Below are 15901 nucleotides of genomic sequence, written 5' to 3' on the forward strand. Positions count from 1 at the left end.
CAGCTACCTCACCTTCGAGCTCATGGGGGAAGGGGCCATAGGGCTGCAGGGATGTCATTCACAAATGGCAAGTAAAACAGACCAAAACATTTTTTCTCTGGGCACCACGTACCCCACAACCCGTCAGGGAGAAGGTTGGCCAAGATGCGGCATGAGGGAGCCAGGGTTTCTCCATGGAGGAGACTAAGAGAATAAGGAAGAGAGAAAGTCAGCACCTTCTTAAGAAATGTTTAATTTGGAACTGTAGCACATGTAGGCTACAGGACCAAGAGAGCCGAGGTTCCTCCGTAAGTAGCGAATAGAAAACTGATTGATACCTGGAGAAAGGCAGCAAATTCTCTGTGGTCAGAAAGTGCAGGGCACTGACTAGAACCCCAGATTGCCCATCTGCTTTGGGGGAGGTTGAGGCAGAAGCTGGAAGCAGTGCCAGTCGGTATCATGTGTTACTTGAAACTTCATTCATCATTGGTGTATTATGGGTTTTATTTATAGTTATTTTAGGCTGTCATCAGAAGTGGCAGTTAGACCCTTTCTCCAAATGATGAGTGGAAAATGGTTCAGAGAGGGAAAACAGACTAGCTTAGCACCAAGTCTAAAAAGAACAGTTTTTAAAACCACAGAACACGAAGGTAGTAAGAGAAGTCACCATGAAATTAATTGTTAGGAATTGTTGAGCATTTGCTATGAGTCAGTTGTGCTCTACATGTATTTATAATGTACTTATAACAACCCTATCAGGTAGGAGGGAAGGCAGGTTCAGAAAATGAATTGCTCCAAAGGTTATGTCCTCAGAATGCCTGAAAGGCCAAAAGGCAAAATACAAACTGAGTAAAGACCTCCCCTTTCCCTTCCTTTCTCTTCTCCCCCTTCGTACCCCAGTAGAACCTCAAGCTCCTGAGACACATTAGATCAATCAGAACAAGACAAGAGCCTCACATGTTCTTCTGAGCACAGGAAGCAGGCATCAAGAGAGCCAGCCCAAAACGTGGCCTTTCCCCAGAGGCACTTCCCCAGACCTCCAACTTTTTAAAAGAGAAGCTCTGCAGGAGATCACCAAACAGGAAAAATACCAGCAAAAGGGTGCTTGGGCCTTTCCCAAAGCTACCAGAAAGTCAAGAGGAGGATAGGTCTATCCTCTGCTAGGGCTTAGTGGACAGTCCAGGAAGGACAGCTCCTGAGGGCTGGCGGTGAGCTGGCCAGTGCTTTCTTACAGTGAAGGGGAGCAGGGAAAAGGGCACACCGTACAGAGGATGAGAAGACAGATTCAGCAATCATTTAAGCGGAGCAGATTCTCTGTTGGCACATGTGGTGCTCTTTTCACCAGCACTGCGTTGCTGAGAGCCTCTTTGCAAAATGCTGGAAATGCCATTTGCATCCGTATGTGCACGAGTAGATGTCACAACAAACTACGGATGCAGGTTGAGGGGTGAAGGCAGAGCAGACAAATAACAACCCATGGCCTTGAATGGGGCAGGAGCCAGTGTATAGATGTGTGTTTCTTCCTCCCAGAGGAACCCAGACCGGATGGAGGAACCCAGACCGGACAGTTACTGATGTAGACGCTTACTCCATGCATTTCTCCTTCCCCAACCATGTAAATTGCCCTCTGGCTGAACTCTAGAACTTGGAAGACTCGTTTTGAATGGATACATTCATTCAGCAAACATTTATCATGTAGTCTACGCTGCCTGATTGTATACTCGAGAGACCACATTAGTGGAATAAAACACAGTCCGTGTCCTGGAGGAAATGTCAGGCGGGTAGGCTTCAGTTAACTGGGGTCTGTTTCCCGTAGCCCAGGCTAGCATTTCCCGTGGAGTAGCCCACTTCCATTAGAAATGAGACCTATTGAAACACAATCTGCATCTTGAACCAGATCATCAGGTGATTCTAAGCAAGGGCTGCCCGTTTATTAGCCTGTTTAATGAAAGCCTTTTCTTAAGTTCCCTGTGCCCTGGGTCTCAGGGTTCTTCAGGCTCTCCTTGTAGCGGCTCCATGTGACTGTCCTCATTGCCCGCCATCCCCCAGCTACAGCGGGATTTGTTCTGTTGACAAATCCTGAAATTTCATTGTGATCCTTTTATGTAGGAAGATCCTTTGAAGCCCAAGCCACTTTGTTTCTTTCCTTTTCTGCAACACGCTTGAGCATGAGCCCTCCTCCTCTTGTAGCTCTCACCGCCCTTCCCCCAGATGCCGTTACAGGTGCTGGTGAGAGCCAAGGAGACGGCAGCATGGACAGGGACACTTAGGCATTTCCAAGTGTCCTTGGCTTGGGGAGAATCCCACCTTGTAGGCTAGAAGTTGTGTGTGGTATGAAGAAGTGCCCGGTGTTGATGTTTATGTCCAGCAGGAGAGAAAACATGGGCATTTAGTCTTAGGGATAAACCTGGCCTACAATGTCTAGACGTTAGCCCTCTGTCCCTGTTGTCATCGCGTTCGGCTTTATTAAGCCTTTCTTGGGAAACTAGTACTTTTTAGTCAGAGCAAGTGTCTCCCAGACAGGAGGCTCTCTGCCATGTTCGTTTGAAAACATCGAGATGTTACGGAAAGAAAAACAAACATTCATCAGCAGGCATTATACCAGTTGCCACTGCAAGAAAAATCTGTGGGTGTCAAAAATATTTCCAAGCTGAATATCTGTTTCAAGCATGTGTTCTACAAAAAAACTTCACGGCAGCAGGAGACGTGGTAGAGGCCTTTAAAATTAGTTTTAGGGGCGCCTGGGTGGCGCAGTCGGTTAAGCGTCCGACTTCAGCCAGGTCACGATCTCGCGGTCCGTGAGTTCGAGCCCCGCGTCAGGCTCTGGGCTGATGGCTCAGAGCCTGGAGCCTGTTTCCGATTCTGTGTCTCCCTCTCTCTCTGCCCCTCGCCCGTTCATGCTCTGTCTCTCTCTGTCCCAAAAATAAATAAATGTTGAAAAAAAAAATTAAAAAAAAAAATAAAATTAGTTTTAATAGGATGATTCTGTAAGATCTAGCCACGGCTTAGAGTTAGCACTTAATTGGAAGAAAACTCCATTTTTGTGGATCCCAAAATTTGAGAAAGCAGAAATCGGATGGGGTACTTCACCCCCATGGGGTGCATGGACTCACCTTGGAGGCCGCCTAAGATCAGGATCTGGGACCCATTCAGAAGCCACCATGGGCTTCTGTTTCCCCTGCCACAGTGGAGGGGGCTCCCTTGGGGCTCAAGAATTACGTGATTTCCCTGGTGCTTTAATCTGTTAGATACTTGAGTTTCTTTTGTAGAATGAATTTCCAAAAAAGTTCTTAATTCGAGGTCACTGACTAGATAACTGCTGATATCAGAGCCTAATGCAATTTCTTTGGGGCCTACGTATGATAGTACCTTTTATGCCCGTGTCTTACGATGAGTTGTTTTTCTATTTCAGTAAATAGATGTTATACTCCACCATTACTCCCTTACTCCAAAATGAATCCACTGCAACTGAATCCACTTCTGTCCTGAATGCTCCTAGAGCAAGGCTTGGTCAGATAAGAAAGAACGTATGGCTTCTCAGAACTTCTAAAATGCTGGCGTCGTTCTCTGGATTCACCAGACGTGCACTGAAATGTTATTTTGATAACATGACTTGTAAAAAATAAAAATGAGCTTGGAATCTCTCATAGTTCAAGATGTGGTCATAAAGAATGGGGAACGGAAAAAAATTGTACCTATGTATCCATCCTGTCTGATGTTCCATATGGGACCATTAGCGACCAACTTTGAGCCTCTGGCACGAAGTTAGTCATCACTGACGCCCAGAGGGGTTACCAGGCTAGTAAGAACAGATCCTCATGGAGTCCGAGAGATGGAGAATCTTAATTGCAGCCCTATGACCTCATCCCAACACTCTAGCTCCCTGAGTCTGCTTTCTCACTGTGAATATGAGAATGAATATAACTACAGTGTAAGATTTGTTTTCCTCTTTCTCAGAATTAAACAAGCATTGGAAGTGGAAATGCCTAACAAAACATTTGGCACCTGGTAGGCACTCTTAAAGACGTTTTGCTGTTGCACAGCATTGCAGATACACCTGATGATGCTGCATTGTACACTTAAAATTGGTTCAGAGGGTGAATGGCATGTATATTTTAACACACAAAGAAAAGCATTGCTATACCTGACCCTCACTGCAGTGCCTGAAAGGTACCAGCCACACCTTTAACTTTCCTTAACCAAAGGGGGACTTAACCGTACTCAGGTGCACAGAACATTAGTGGTGAGCAGACCATGGAGGGCATCCAGCGTGACCACCCCAAATTGTGAGACTGCATCCCAGCCAGCCTGGGATCAAGGTCCTTAGGCTTGCCCCACTTACCAGAGCTTCTCTTCAGCTACCGGGGCTGTGCTGGCCTGGTGCTGGTGAACTTAGAGCAGGGCCCTCCTAGCTTCATAACACCTGCACAGTCATGGCCGGAGGTCTTCCCCAGGTGGAGCCGGGCCTCACATTCCCAGGGAGCTGAACAAACTCCACCTCGATGTCATGTCACCTGGATTTCTTTCCCCCCTTTGGTGAGCTGTGGCTAGTAAGTAACTCCTTCTGCTCAGCCGCAGAAGATGCAAATACGGTTTTGCTTTTGTTTTTACCCAAGAAAAATAAGGCTTTTCACAACTCCTAGCCACCTCATCGTTGTTTCAACCCATTTTTGAGCCTTAAGGTCTGGAAGAGGATTCCACCACCCACTCTTGAGAATTGATTACCGATTATTTAAATTTCGGTTGTTGATGCTAATGGAGCAATTTGAGCGTAGTTTATTCACAGTGAATTTACATCCTGTTAAAGATTCTGGTCTGGAAAAATAGTCTTAGAATTTCCTGATTTGAAATTTGTGTAGAATGTCCATGCTAGCAGCTTGTACCTTTTAGAATCGGGGAAGGGGGGAGGCAGCAGATGGAGATTTGGGGCAGCTTAGGCCTACCTGCCCTGGGTGTGGTTTGTCAGCCAAAAGACATAAATGGATGAAGAGCCAGGTGATGGAGCAGTAAGTAGTTGGGCAAAAAAGCGCCCTTTGTGCATGTGAATGGCATGTGACGCCATTTTCTTTTGTTATAGCAAGCAGATGAGACCCTGGATTTTGAAGAACAGATTTTGGAAGCTGCTAAATCCATTGCCGCTGCCACGAGTGCCCTGGTCAAATCGGCCTCGGCAGCCCAGAGGGAGCTGGTGGCCCAAGGAAAGGTGGGTAAACCCCTCTGGCCACGTGCTGGAACATTGCCACAGCAAGAGCCTCTGAGGGCTGAGGGAAAGATGTGAACGCCCGTGGCCCGCACTGAGGAAACCAGTGCTGCGCCCTCCCTCACTGAATGGCTCGTCTTTGCCCCATCTGACTGAAAACTCTGTTCGCTTAAGCCTGACCTCCAGAAGGACGGGTTTGGCTGCTGGGCCTCTCATCTGCTTCTTGTTAAGGAAAGCGTCCCATTCCAGACAGTGATCAGGGCCTGAACAAGACGTTTATATTCCCACTGTAGATTAAGCTATTTAAAGATGTGAACTGTCATATTTTCCTAGCGGATGGCTGGAGGAGCACCGTGGTCAGGGACTTTATATAATACAGTTTCCACCTCCAACGTCTCAATCCGTTTTGGAGGACTGCTGAGCTAAATGCCGTCCAACTCTGCAGTTAGCATTTTCCTGAGCCCATTGATCAAAAAGGCCAGTCTGGTTTCAAATCTGAGATTTCTTTTATCTGCTTCATCCCTAGTAACCCATTCCATCCGCATTAGCATGAAAGCATAGTTCTCTTTCAGTGACCCAAAGGATTATTAGTATATTAGAGTACTCCTGGATATAAGAGGGTCTTACAGTTTAGAATACCCCTGGTGTTGTTCCCATACAACATGGAATGACTCCATCCAAATCGCACCTTGCAGAGAGCCTCTCAAATATAGAGGCACTACAGAAATCCTGTCAGGTTGTGGGTTTGGGGAATTTGGTCACCATCGTTTTCAATGATTTCTGCCTGATATTAAAAGGCCTTTGCCATCAGTGTATAGGTAGATGGATACGATTGCACCTTGACCTGAGAAAACTTGTAATATAGACAGGAAGTTAGGTCCAACGAGAGGCCATCTGTCTTCCTCCACGAAGTGTCTTGTGAGCTAAGCCTTGTCGTAGTCCAGACCACAGACTTCGGCTCCGCTTTCTAAACCATCGTGTGTTCTATTGCTCATTATTGACATCTGTATTTCTCTCCAGCCAGCATGTGGTCTGTCCCTTTGTGCTTTTCCCTTATGCTCTGTAGATATAGCTTATTTAATAATTTAATAATGTTGACCTTATTTAATCAAGTACTTGTTGACCCATCAATATGTAAAGACTAAAAATGGATCAATTTTAAGATTTTAGGAATATCTTACCTGCAAATTTCAGTCTCTTGATAAAGGGCTGACCGTGCACCAGATTGCTAGGTACTAAGAGAACCTAACTTGTTGACACATTGAGAAAGTTGGTAAAGGAGGCACCCCTGGACTTGAGTAAACTATAGGCTTATAGACAGGACCTTGGGGTTTTATCTGATGTTCACCGAGCCCTGGTATGGTACCTAATAATTGCTGGCAGATCCCTAATTTCATATTCAAATTGAGGTTTGAGAACTCCTCTCTGACCTCTCCAGGCACCTCCCGCCATGTAAAGGTATGTAAAGGTATCCTCCCATAGCCATTCCCTCTACATCTGGACAGAAAATGTTTCACTTCTTCGTATAATTTCTAAATCAAACAGAGATCATCTTACATCTAGCTTCCTACTTCTCTCCCCCCCCCCGACAAAATAGTCTGTATTTCCTTAGGACCAAGGTCTGCACTCCACCATACTAAAGGAAAGGCACTATCTTTTTTTTTTTTTTTTTTTTCCCCATCATCTGCCAGAAAGTCACAGCATGGCCTGAGGGTCAATGATCAGGAGAGATGTAAGTTTCCCTTGGCCCTTGAAAGAAGAGGGCTCAGTGGCTCCCATGTTTGAAATGGAGAAAGGTCAGCAGAGGAAATAAGCATGTAAGCACAGCCCCAGTCCATCACTCCTGAGCCGTTTTCCCAGAAACTAAAGGGAGACCATTCTGAGCATTTCAGATTAAGTCACTGTGGCGCCGTGGACCGCAGGCAGTCTCAGAATGGCAGAATCCCACATGAGAAAGGGTGTTCCCTTCTCACGCCAGTGGTGCTGTGTGTCCGAGGAGATGTCGTTCTCTCCAGTTCCAGAGCAGGGTAGAGTCTGAGGGGCTGCAGATGACCCTGCACCTTCCGGCTCTCATTACGGATTTCTACGCTCTCTAGGTGGGCTCCATCCCCGCCAATGCTGCGGATGACGGACAGTGGTCACAGGGGCTGATTTCTGCCGTGAGTCACCTTCTCCTTCCTTCCCATTTGCTTTTTGGGTCCCCTGAGGGAGTTTTGGGCCTTGGGTCACTTCTCTGTCAACTGTCCCCAGGCCCGGATGGTGGCAGCTGCAACCAGCAGTCTCTGTGAGGCGGCCAATGCCTCTGTTCAGGGACATGCCAGTGAAGAGAAGCTCATCTCATCCGCCAAGCAGGTCGCTGCTTCCACGGCTCAGCTGCTCGTGGCCTGCAAGGTGAAGGCCGACCAGGATTCAGAGGCCATGAGGCGGCTACAGGTAATGGTCACTGATGCTGGTGGGAAAATACTCCTGTTGGAGCGGGTAAGTGTCGCCAACGGGGACAGTCTCACTTCCTTGGCATGACCCACCAGGCCTTCCATCGGCTAACGCTGTCCCACTTTCCTCATTTTTACCACGTACGGCCATGCATCCTACAGCTGCTGCCCCAGCAGACTGACATTGTCCATGTGTGCCTTCTGGTCTCATGAGTTGGGGCCCTCTCTCACCCAGAATGTCCCGGCCCCTCCCCACCAGCCCAACCTGCTTGTTCTTCGTGACTCCTCACTAGAGTCCCCTCTTCTAGAAAGCCCTCCCTGACCTCCTGCATGTCAGGCAGTCATTCCCTCCTCTATCCTGCCAGAGCCCCTGGCCAGACCACTCTTGGGGTTCCTGTCACCTGATACCACCGTATTTATTTTTATATCTGTCTTTCGGGAGGCTGTGAACTCCTTAGGCACAGGCACCACATCTTTATCTTTGCCTCTTTCACACCCGAGATGGTGCCTATTCAAGAGGGGGCCCTCCTCCACTCTTGGCAAAAGAAGGCAGAGAAAGGACTGAGGCATTTATATGAGACTGTGGCTAAGGTTTCCCAGAGCCCAAAGGACATGGTTATTATGTAGGTTATAATCCAGTCTCTCCCAGTGCATATACATTTTTCTGATTGTTTTAATTACAGAAGTGTTTTAAACACAGCGAAGGAAATGGTTGAATGAAAAAATCACATAGCCTCGACATCTTCCCATGTCAAGTGTTATCATTTTTTTCTCTTCCTGTTTTATGTCTATACAAAATAGTTGTGTCTACTTGTAATCATAGCAAGAGACATTCTGCTTTTTTTCGCGTAACATTTTATCATATGTGTCTTTTTACTTGAAGACAAGGCGTCATAATTTCTCTGTGCAAAGCTAACTGGTCCATTCTTCATGAGTCTCATTTTTAATGACTGCATGATATTACATCAACTGATTATGCCAGAATTTCCTTATGCCTTGGACATTTTGTTTCCAGTTTCCTAGATTTTCCAGGTATTTAGAATAAAGACTATTTCTGTTGCTGAAAAAAAATGTTTATACGTTGTGAATAAACTCATAAATGGCAGAAGTATGAGAACAATTGCCCCAAAACCCAGAACTTTAATTTTATTTTGCAAGTCCTAACATGTATTTCTGTTGTTGGGTTCTCCTGAGTCTCTCTCTCACCCACCTCCCCTTACCTTCGTCTGACCCCTGGGCTAACCCAGGGGGGAAATGGGGAGCTTCATGTTGATGAACATGTGGTTTGTGGGTTTGGGGGACACTTCTGGCGAAAGCATCCTGAGTTAAGAGAGACCTGGGTTCAAGTCCTGTCTCTGCCATGTATGAAGTATGTGATCTTAACACAGATGACTCAAAACCTTTCAGGCCTTAGTTTGCCTCAGCTATAAAATGTGGATAGAGATACCTCACTGGCTCTTAGGAAGGTCAAGAGATGTGAATGTGCTTTTCTAACCCCCAAGGACTTAGAGCACAGCATCACTCTCTTTGTCATCATTGCTGATTTAACTGGATGCTGCAGTGTCCTATCTGAGTCCCTTGCAGTGACCCAGAGGTCCCGTGGGGCTAGACTGATCTGTAGTCAAATCCCATCTCCGTAACATACTAGCTGCAGGGTCTGAGGTAAGTTACTCGACCCCATTTCCTGCCTCAGAAAAGTGCACCGATGACCTCTAAACTCAGAAAGCTATTTTGAGACCAGGTTTGTCATATATATTAATTGGCTTCCACTTCTCTTCTTGTGCAAAAGCCCTCGTAGTCCCTGTTGGTGACTTGACATCACCAGCCAGATGAGCTAGTTCGCTCTGAGAAAAACTCAACTTTCTGATGGCTAATCCCCACACACACGCCCTTGACTCAGAGGTGGCCTGGGCAAGGAATATGGGAGTCTTAATGCAGCTTTGACCACCCTTCGAAGAAAATTCCAAACCTCAGGGGACGGAGGACAAGTCCCCAGGCCATGCTTCATGAGCATTAAGAGTAAGCCAGTATGACTTCACATCAAAAAGCTTTTCTTTACCTGTCTCTAGCAATTGCCCCATCCTTGAGCACTTGGCATAAAGCCCAGCTGTGACTCGGAAAATATACCTGTCGAGGCCCTAGTTACTGTGGGGCTCCCAGCCTTCCCGTGCAGGGATAGGTTGTGCTTTCCTAGCCCATCCTTCCCTCAAGAAGCATTCAGTGAGTGCCACCCCTGGGCATCCAGTGTGCCAAGTACTAGGGATGCAGAGAGAACGGTCACAGCCCCTGCCCCCAAGTGACTCACTGTCCAGGAAAGGAGAGGCAACCCCAGGTGTGGAAATGGCCACAAAGAAGCGAGTGCAGAGCACGCAGGGAGCACTGTGAGTAGGTGTTGGTAAGGCCAAGGCAGACAGGAAGAGTGCTATCTGAACCACATCTTTGAGTTTTTTTAATTGGATGGGGCAGCGGGAGATAGTTTTCTAGACCAAGGAGATGACCACTGGGCATGCTTCTATTAACACGTTTCACATTGCTACCATCATTTGTGTACATAATTTTAATTCTCCCTCAAAAGTATGTGTTCTGGGGCGCCCGGGTGGCTCAGTCGGTTGAGTGGCCAGCTTTGGCTCAGGTCATGATCTCACAGCTCAGGAGTTCGAGCCCCGTGTCGGGCTCTGTGCTGACGACTCGGAGCCTGGAGCCTGCTTCAGGTTCTGTGTCTCCCTCTCTCTCAGCCCCTAACCCACTCGCATTCTGTCTCTGTCTCTCTCAAAAATAAATAAACATTAAAAAAAATTTTTTGTAATAGTAAAAGATAAAAAAAAGTATGTGTTCTTTGGGAGCCAGGAACTATATCTCATTTATCTGTGAATGAGCGAAGGTTAGGTAGGTGCCAGCATTGGTAGAATCGTTGGACAGCTGGACAGACAGATGGATACTTGCTAAAGAGAAATTCTGTGTTATAATTGGATGATAAACCATTCATAATCCCATGAATTGTACTCTCATGTCTATTCTTGGTGAATCCAAATTGGCTGTTTCTAATGGTATAATGTGTGCTTTTCCCCCCTCTCCAGGCAGCAGGAAATGCTGTGAAAAGAGCCTCAGATAATCTTGTTCGTGCAGCCCAGAAGGCAGCATTTGGCAAAGCTGACGATGACGATGTTGTAGTGAAAACAAAGTTTGTAGGGGGCATTGCTCAGGTTTGTGATTAAATCTAGACAGTGTTTACTCCTGAGATGGGCCTTTTGTTATTACAGAGACTCAAAGTAACAATGACTTCAACAGGATGGAAGTGTATTTCTCCTTTGGGAAACAATTGTGGGTGTAGGCAATCTGTGGATGGTGTGCTGGTTCCTTTGTGTGTCATCCCCAGGCTCCATCTGCCTTATTCCCCCCACCATCCCTGAGATGTTGCCTTGGCCATTTGCTCCAAAATGGGTCAGTAACCACCCTCGCTTCCCAGCCATCAGAAAGGGAGAAAGAAGGGACCACAGGACCCTAAAGTTGCGTCCCTTGCTCCCGCTCACATACCATTGGTCAGCCTTTAGTCACATGGCCAACCAACCCGGTACAAAGGATTCTGGAAAATGTAGTATTCTTTTCTGAGTACCCCTGTGGCTAGGTAAAAATCAGGGATTCTGTTACAGAGAGGGGGAAGAAGGGAGAGTGAAAGGCAGTAGTATCATTTAAATAAAATGACGAATTTGGAGATACTACCCACTTCACATATTTGGCCCTACAGAGAGAATGAACGGTAACCCCTTCCCACAACTTTTATAAGAGCAGCTGGGCTTCAGACTCACACAGGATTGCATTCTTGTGCATGGTAGTGAGGAGCAAACTTCAGGAAATCAGGCCTGCCGTTTAGGATATGTGCTAATACAGATCCATTATACATGATCGGTTTTCTTATCAATGCCCAGAAGTTACTCATCCCCATGCCTTCCTCGGCTCTTCCCAAACCACTCCCAGTAGACATACACTGGGTGCATTTTTATCAGAATTGATTTCTTGATGCACTAGTTCCATGAGAAGTTCCATGAGGAAAAGTCACTGATCAGATAAGGTGGGAAAGACTGCCCTCTATACCTCCACCTTGGAGTAGCACAGTGATGGTTAGTAGAGGCTCTGAAAGGGCCCACAGGAAAGTACGCTGTTTGGCTTTCTTGAACACTTACTTACCTTTTTCACCTGTTATCTATTAAGTGATACTCCTCAGATCATATCTTAGAAACATGAAACAAATATATGAAAGCTGTCAATTGGTTAAGGACTCCAGCTTTAGCTTCAGCATCACTTGGCCAAGTCCTGCTCCACTAGCTGGGTGTTAAGGAAGGTAGACCCACATCTCTCAGTTTCTAGTTACTCATTGGAAAAATGGGGCATTCAATAAGGACTTCACCGTGTTGTCACGAGGATGATGGGATGCTCCATGCAAAGTGTTTACACAGCATCTGGTGCATAGTAGGGATGCAGTAGATGTTTGCTGTTAAATCATTGGCCAGAAGCCACTTAATTTTCTTGGGTCGTTTGGATCTCAAAAACCGAACTGTGGCCCATAGGCTGGTCTCCAGCACTAAGATACTTAGTACCATTGTACGGCTGTGTATAGCAGAAGCTACGGGAACTTATGAGACAAGCAGTAGAGTTGGGAGGGCAGTTTCCTGGAGAGTTCTAGATCCATCCAGCTTGTCATTTCTCCTTCTAGATCATTGCCGCCCAGGAAGAGATGTTGAAAAAAGAACGAGAACTGGAAGAAGCGAGGAAAAAACTGGCCCAGATCCGCCAACAGCAGTATAAATTCCTACCCACTGAGCTGCGGGAGGATGAAGGCTAAGGCCAGAGCCAAGATGGCGTGCCCCAGGGAACGACTTTGCAACAAATAGTGTTCCTGAGAAGCTGGGACTTACCTGGAAACTGCCTGCCTCCCCTGGGGCCAACGCAGAGCCCTGAGTGCTCATTCTCATGTCTCTGTCCTGTCGGGCACCGGCTGCATGATCGTGATGTCACACGGTACAGTGTCCCACCCACAGCTCCTTCGCCACCTCCCCTCATGCCTCACCGTATCTCAGGAGAGAGGGGCGCACGTTTCGTGAACTGTTACCAAAAAAAAGAGAAGTCAGTATTATGTCGTTCTCAGACACTTTTGCTTTTGTTGGTCCTTCTCTAGGCCTGCTCCTGGGCCTTCTGTGAAATCTTAAGAGGAAACAAAAATAATGGCTTGGGGGAAAGCATTGATATCCTAGAGATTATTCTCCCTCTCAGGAGAAGATGGAGGTTGGAGTTGGACATGGCTAATAAAAGCTAGAAACGTAAACCAGTGTGGACTCCAGGAGGGCCACTGCCGTCCTTCTGTATCTCAAGCACTGGCTCACCCAGAGGATGGAGAATTCCTGCTCCCATTTGCACGCTTTCTTGCCTCAGTGTGTAAGCTCCTTGTACAATCTAGACCCGTCTTGTATTCTGTGGCCCAAAAAAACTGAACGATTATTTTTTTCCTCCATAATCCAAAGGGCAGAAGTATGGGGGACTGTCAGGGCTCGGTGAGCAGAGGCTGGAATAAAATGTGTGGGCTCCTTACTCTGCAGAGACTTTTTCAGTTGATACAAGTCCCATGGCCTCTGATGACAAACCCATGTCCTCCCATGACAGTCCCCTCAACACCACCTCCGGAGCGTCCGAGGTGGGGATTCAGCTAGAATAAAGCACTTCCTTGGTGACTGCCAGGTCCTACCCGGGGTCCTCTGCTCTCCAAATGGTTAGATTTCAGAACTGCAAGGCATCTGTTTCAAAATGTGTCCCCTGCCCTCCGTTCCAAGGTGCAAATTTGTTCTGTGTCTTAATATTCTTACAGCCTAGATGCAAACTAAAATCAGTGTGAACCTTTAACAAGTAGACTTGCTCACTCTCGCATCTTTCAAGGGAAGGTATATGGTACATCCAGAGTCCATTTTCCTGATGCTGCACCTCCCGAATTTCGTATTATTTTCCCTTCCCTCTTTTTTTGCTCTCCTTTCAGATCCCTTTCTTTAAAAGGGCATTTTAAGGCCTTGAATTTACCTTTAATCTGAGTCTTTAATCAGAACAGTACATGAAGGACAAACGACTCGTGGAATAGATCCGAACGCCAGGTAGCCAAGCGTCCGTGAGAGAATTCATGAGGGGAAGACGATGGTAACGGATGTCCATGGGTTTCAAAGCTGATAACTGGTGAAGGCGGCCATCCTCCACTTCTCTATAGTAATGTGGTGTCACGTCTCCTATTTCATCCACAGGATGGCTTCAGTGTCCCACCCAGGGTCAATATTGACGCTTGGGTCCTCAAAAGGCATCACTTTTAGACCTTGCCCCCTGGTCCTGCTTTAATAGACTCTAGCCTGTGGCGTAATTTTAAAATTTAATTAAACCTCTGACCGTTGCCCGTATTTATTAGAGACTTGTAAGCGCTATACATCAAATTTGTTTCCAGACAAGTGGAAAGTTAGAGGAAATACAGTACAAATAAAAAGCGGAGAGAGTGTAGGGCCCTGGGGGGATGTGGGTACCAGCTCCGAAGAGGAGGGAGCAACAGAGCCCTGGCCTCTCAGGAAGAAGCTCACACACTCTTGGTTCTCCCTGAGTGTAGCTAGTACAGCTCTTCCTCCCTGCCCTGGGCTGTGCCCTCTCAGACCTCAGGATGAAAACTGAGGGCCCCCTGGACTTGGCAGGGGTGAGGGTTCTCCCCGAGAGATGTTCCCTGGACAGGCACAGGGTGCTTTCTGAGACTCTTAATCAGACCCAAAGGCTCCAAGTCAAGGTGTGTTAATGGCCTCATGTAGCAGGACCCAGGGAGCCCCTCCATGGCCCACCCTCCCCATATTTTCTTCCAGGCTGTTTGGTTCCCTCTCCTCTTCCCACCTGTCCTCTGTCACATCCCGGCGTCCCAGGAGTGAGGCAAGGGCAGACAGGGAGTTCTCTGTCCCTGCCTCAGTCATTGAAAACCTCTATGGCGTTCGATACAGAAAACCCTTCAGAGAGAGGCAGCGAAGAGGCCTGTCCTTTACAACTTGAGAGAACAGGCGTGAAACCAAGCTTGTTCTTGTATGACCTATAGAAATACACTCTTGGCTCAAGTGTTCTGCTGCTAGGAGCTTTGGGGAAGTTGGTTCCCAGTTATCATTATCACCGGGCGTGGTGCTGGTTTTTCACCTGTCCCTTCCTCGTCCACACTGCAGACGTGTGTGTGTGCATGACCTCGTGGCTGCCTTCATCTCTTCCCATTTCATCAAATGGTTGAAAGACTGTGCTTCAGGAGTTATTTAGTAGGCTCTACAGCACATGACCCCAAATGGCATTGAGGGGGCTTCTGGTTCTTCTTCAAAAGGAGCTAAGGCAGATATGACTTGTGTTTGGGGTGTGAGCCTTCATTGAGGAGCCTCTAACAAGAAGATGGTTTCAGGGTAAAAATGGTCCCAGGCCTGGAGCATAGAAATGCTTCTGTCCCTGTGAAGGGAAAGCAGGTGTGTGCCCCATGAGGGGAACTGGCACTGGGCTTCGAATCTTTCAGCTGATCTTTGTGCCCCAAAATTTCTATTTCAGAAGGTCAAGAAAGAAACCTGAACTGGACTTAAGAACTGCTCGTTGATTTGGGAGTTCGGATTTTGTTTGGTTCTGCCTTTCAAAAGTCTTGGAGTGTAAGGATGCTTAAAGCCACATTCAGTTAAGCAGCCAGCCCTTATTTAGACTGGCGGCGCCCCAGCAGGTCAGTGTGAGCAGAATCTTGAGTCCTGGGCGGCTGTGCAGTCAGGTGTCATGGGGACCCCAGGCCACCTACTGAGGAGCCACGTGGTCTTGAAGGATGAGCCACCTGAACCACTGCAAATGCTTTATCACAAATACCCTTAGGGCTTCTCAGAGGCTTTCCCTGTGTGCTTTCTGGGTGTTTCATCAGTCCGTGAGTTTCTAGTAACCAAAGCCTATTCTAAGTTTATCAATGTATCAGTACCAAATTTCACCATCCCCCAGGACAATGAACCCCACCACCAAAGTAATCCCAAGGCCGAAACCTCATGCAGGAACCTGGCTGCAGGACGATGGTGGTAAGCAAGCTGTGGTCTCCACTCCCCGGGGACTTGAGGACCTCCCACTGATAGGCCACCTCCTCCTCCTCCTCAGCAGTGAACCCTCACATCTCCCCAAGCTCTGAGGTTCTGGGGCATGGCAGAGCCTCAGGGGATTCTGGCTTTGAGACCCCAGGACAGACTATGAGCATGTTCAGTTCTCAGACTCATGGAGGAAGTGTCCCTGC

General features: G+C 47.3%; 1 protein-coding gene across 1 annotated transcript in view; it reads left to right on the forward strand.

The window, feature by feature from the left end:
* Positions 1–13194, forward strand: part of TLN2 (talin 2) — a 438278-nt gene extending 425084 nt beyond the window's left edge. Inside the window, exons 55-59 of the mRNA XM_086710846.1 lie at positions 5057–5182; positions 7276–7338; positions 7430–7657; positions 10689–10814; positions 12323–13194. Coding sequence (XP_086566972.1) covers positions 5057–5182; positions 7276–7338; positions 7430–7657; positions 10689–10814; positions 12323–12451 — 672 coding nt within the window. The 3' untranslated portion in view covers positions 12452–13194. The remainder of the gene's footprint in view (positions 1–5056; positions 5183–7275; positions 7339–7429; positions 7658–10688; positions 10815–12322) is intronic.
* The last annotated feature ends 2707 nt before the right edge of the window (positions 13195–15901 follow it).

The sequence above is a fragment of the Puma concolor genome, chromosome B3, assembly GCF_028749965.1.
Source record: "Puma concolor isolate L17-30 chromosome B3, mPumCon1.1.hap2, whole genome shotgun sequence".
NCBI classification, from domain to species: domain Eukaryota; kingdom Metazoa; phylum Chordata; class Mammalia; order Carnivora; family Felidae; genus Puma; species Puma concolor.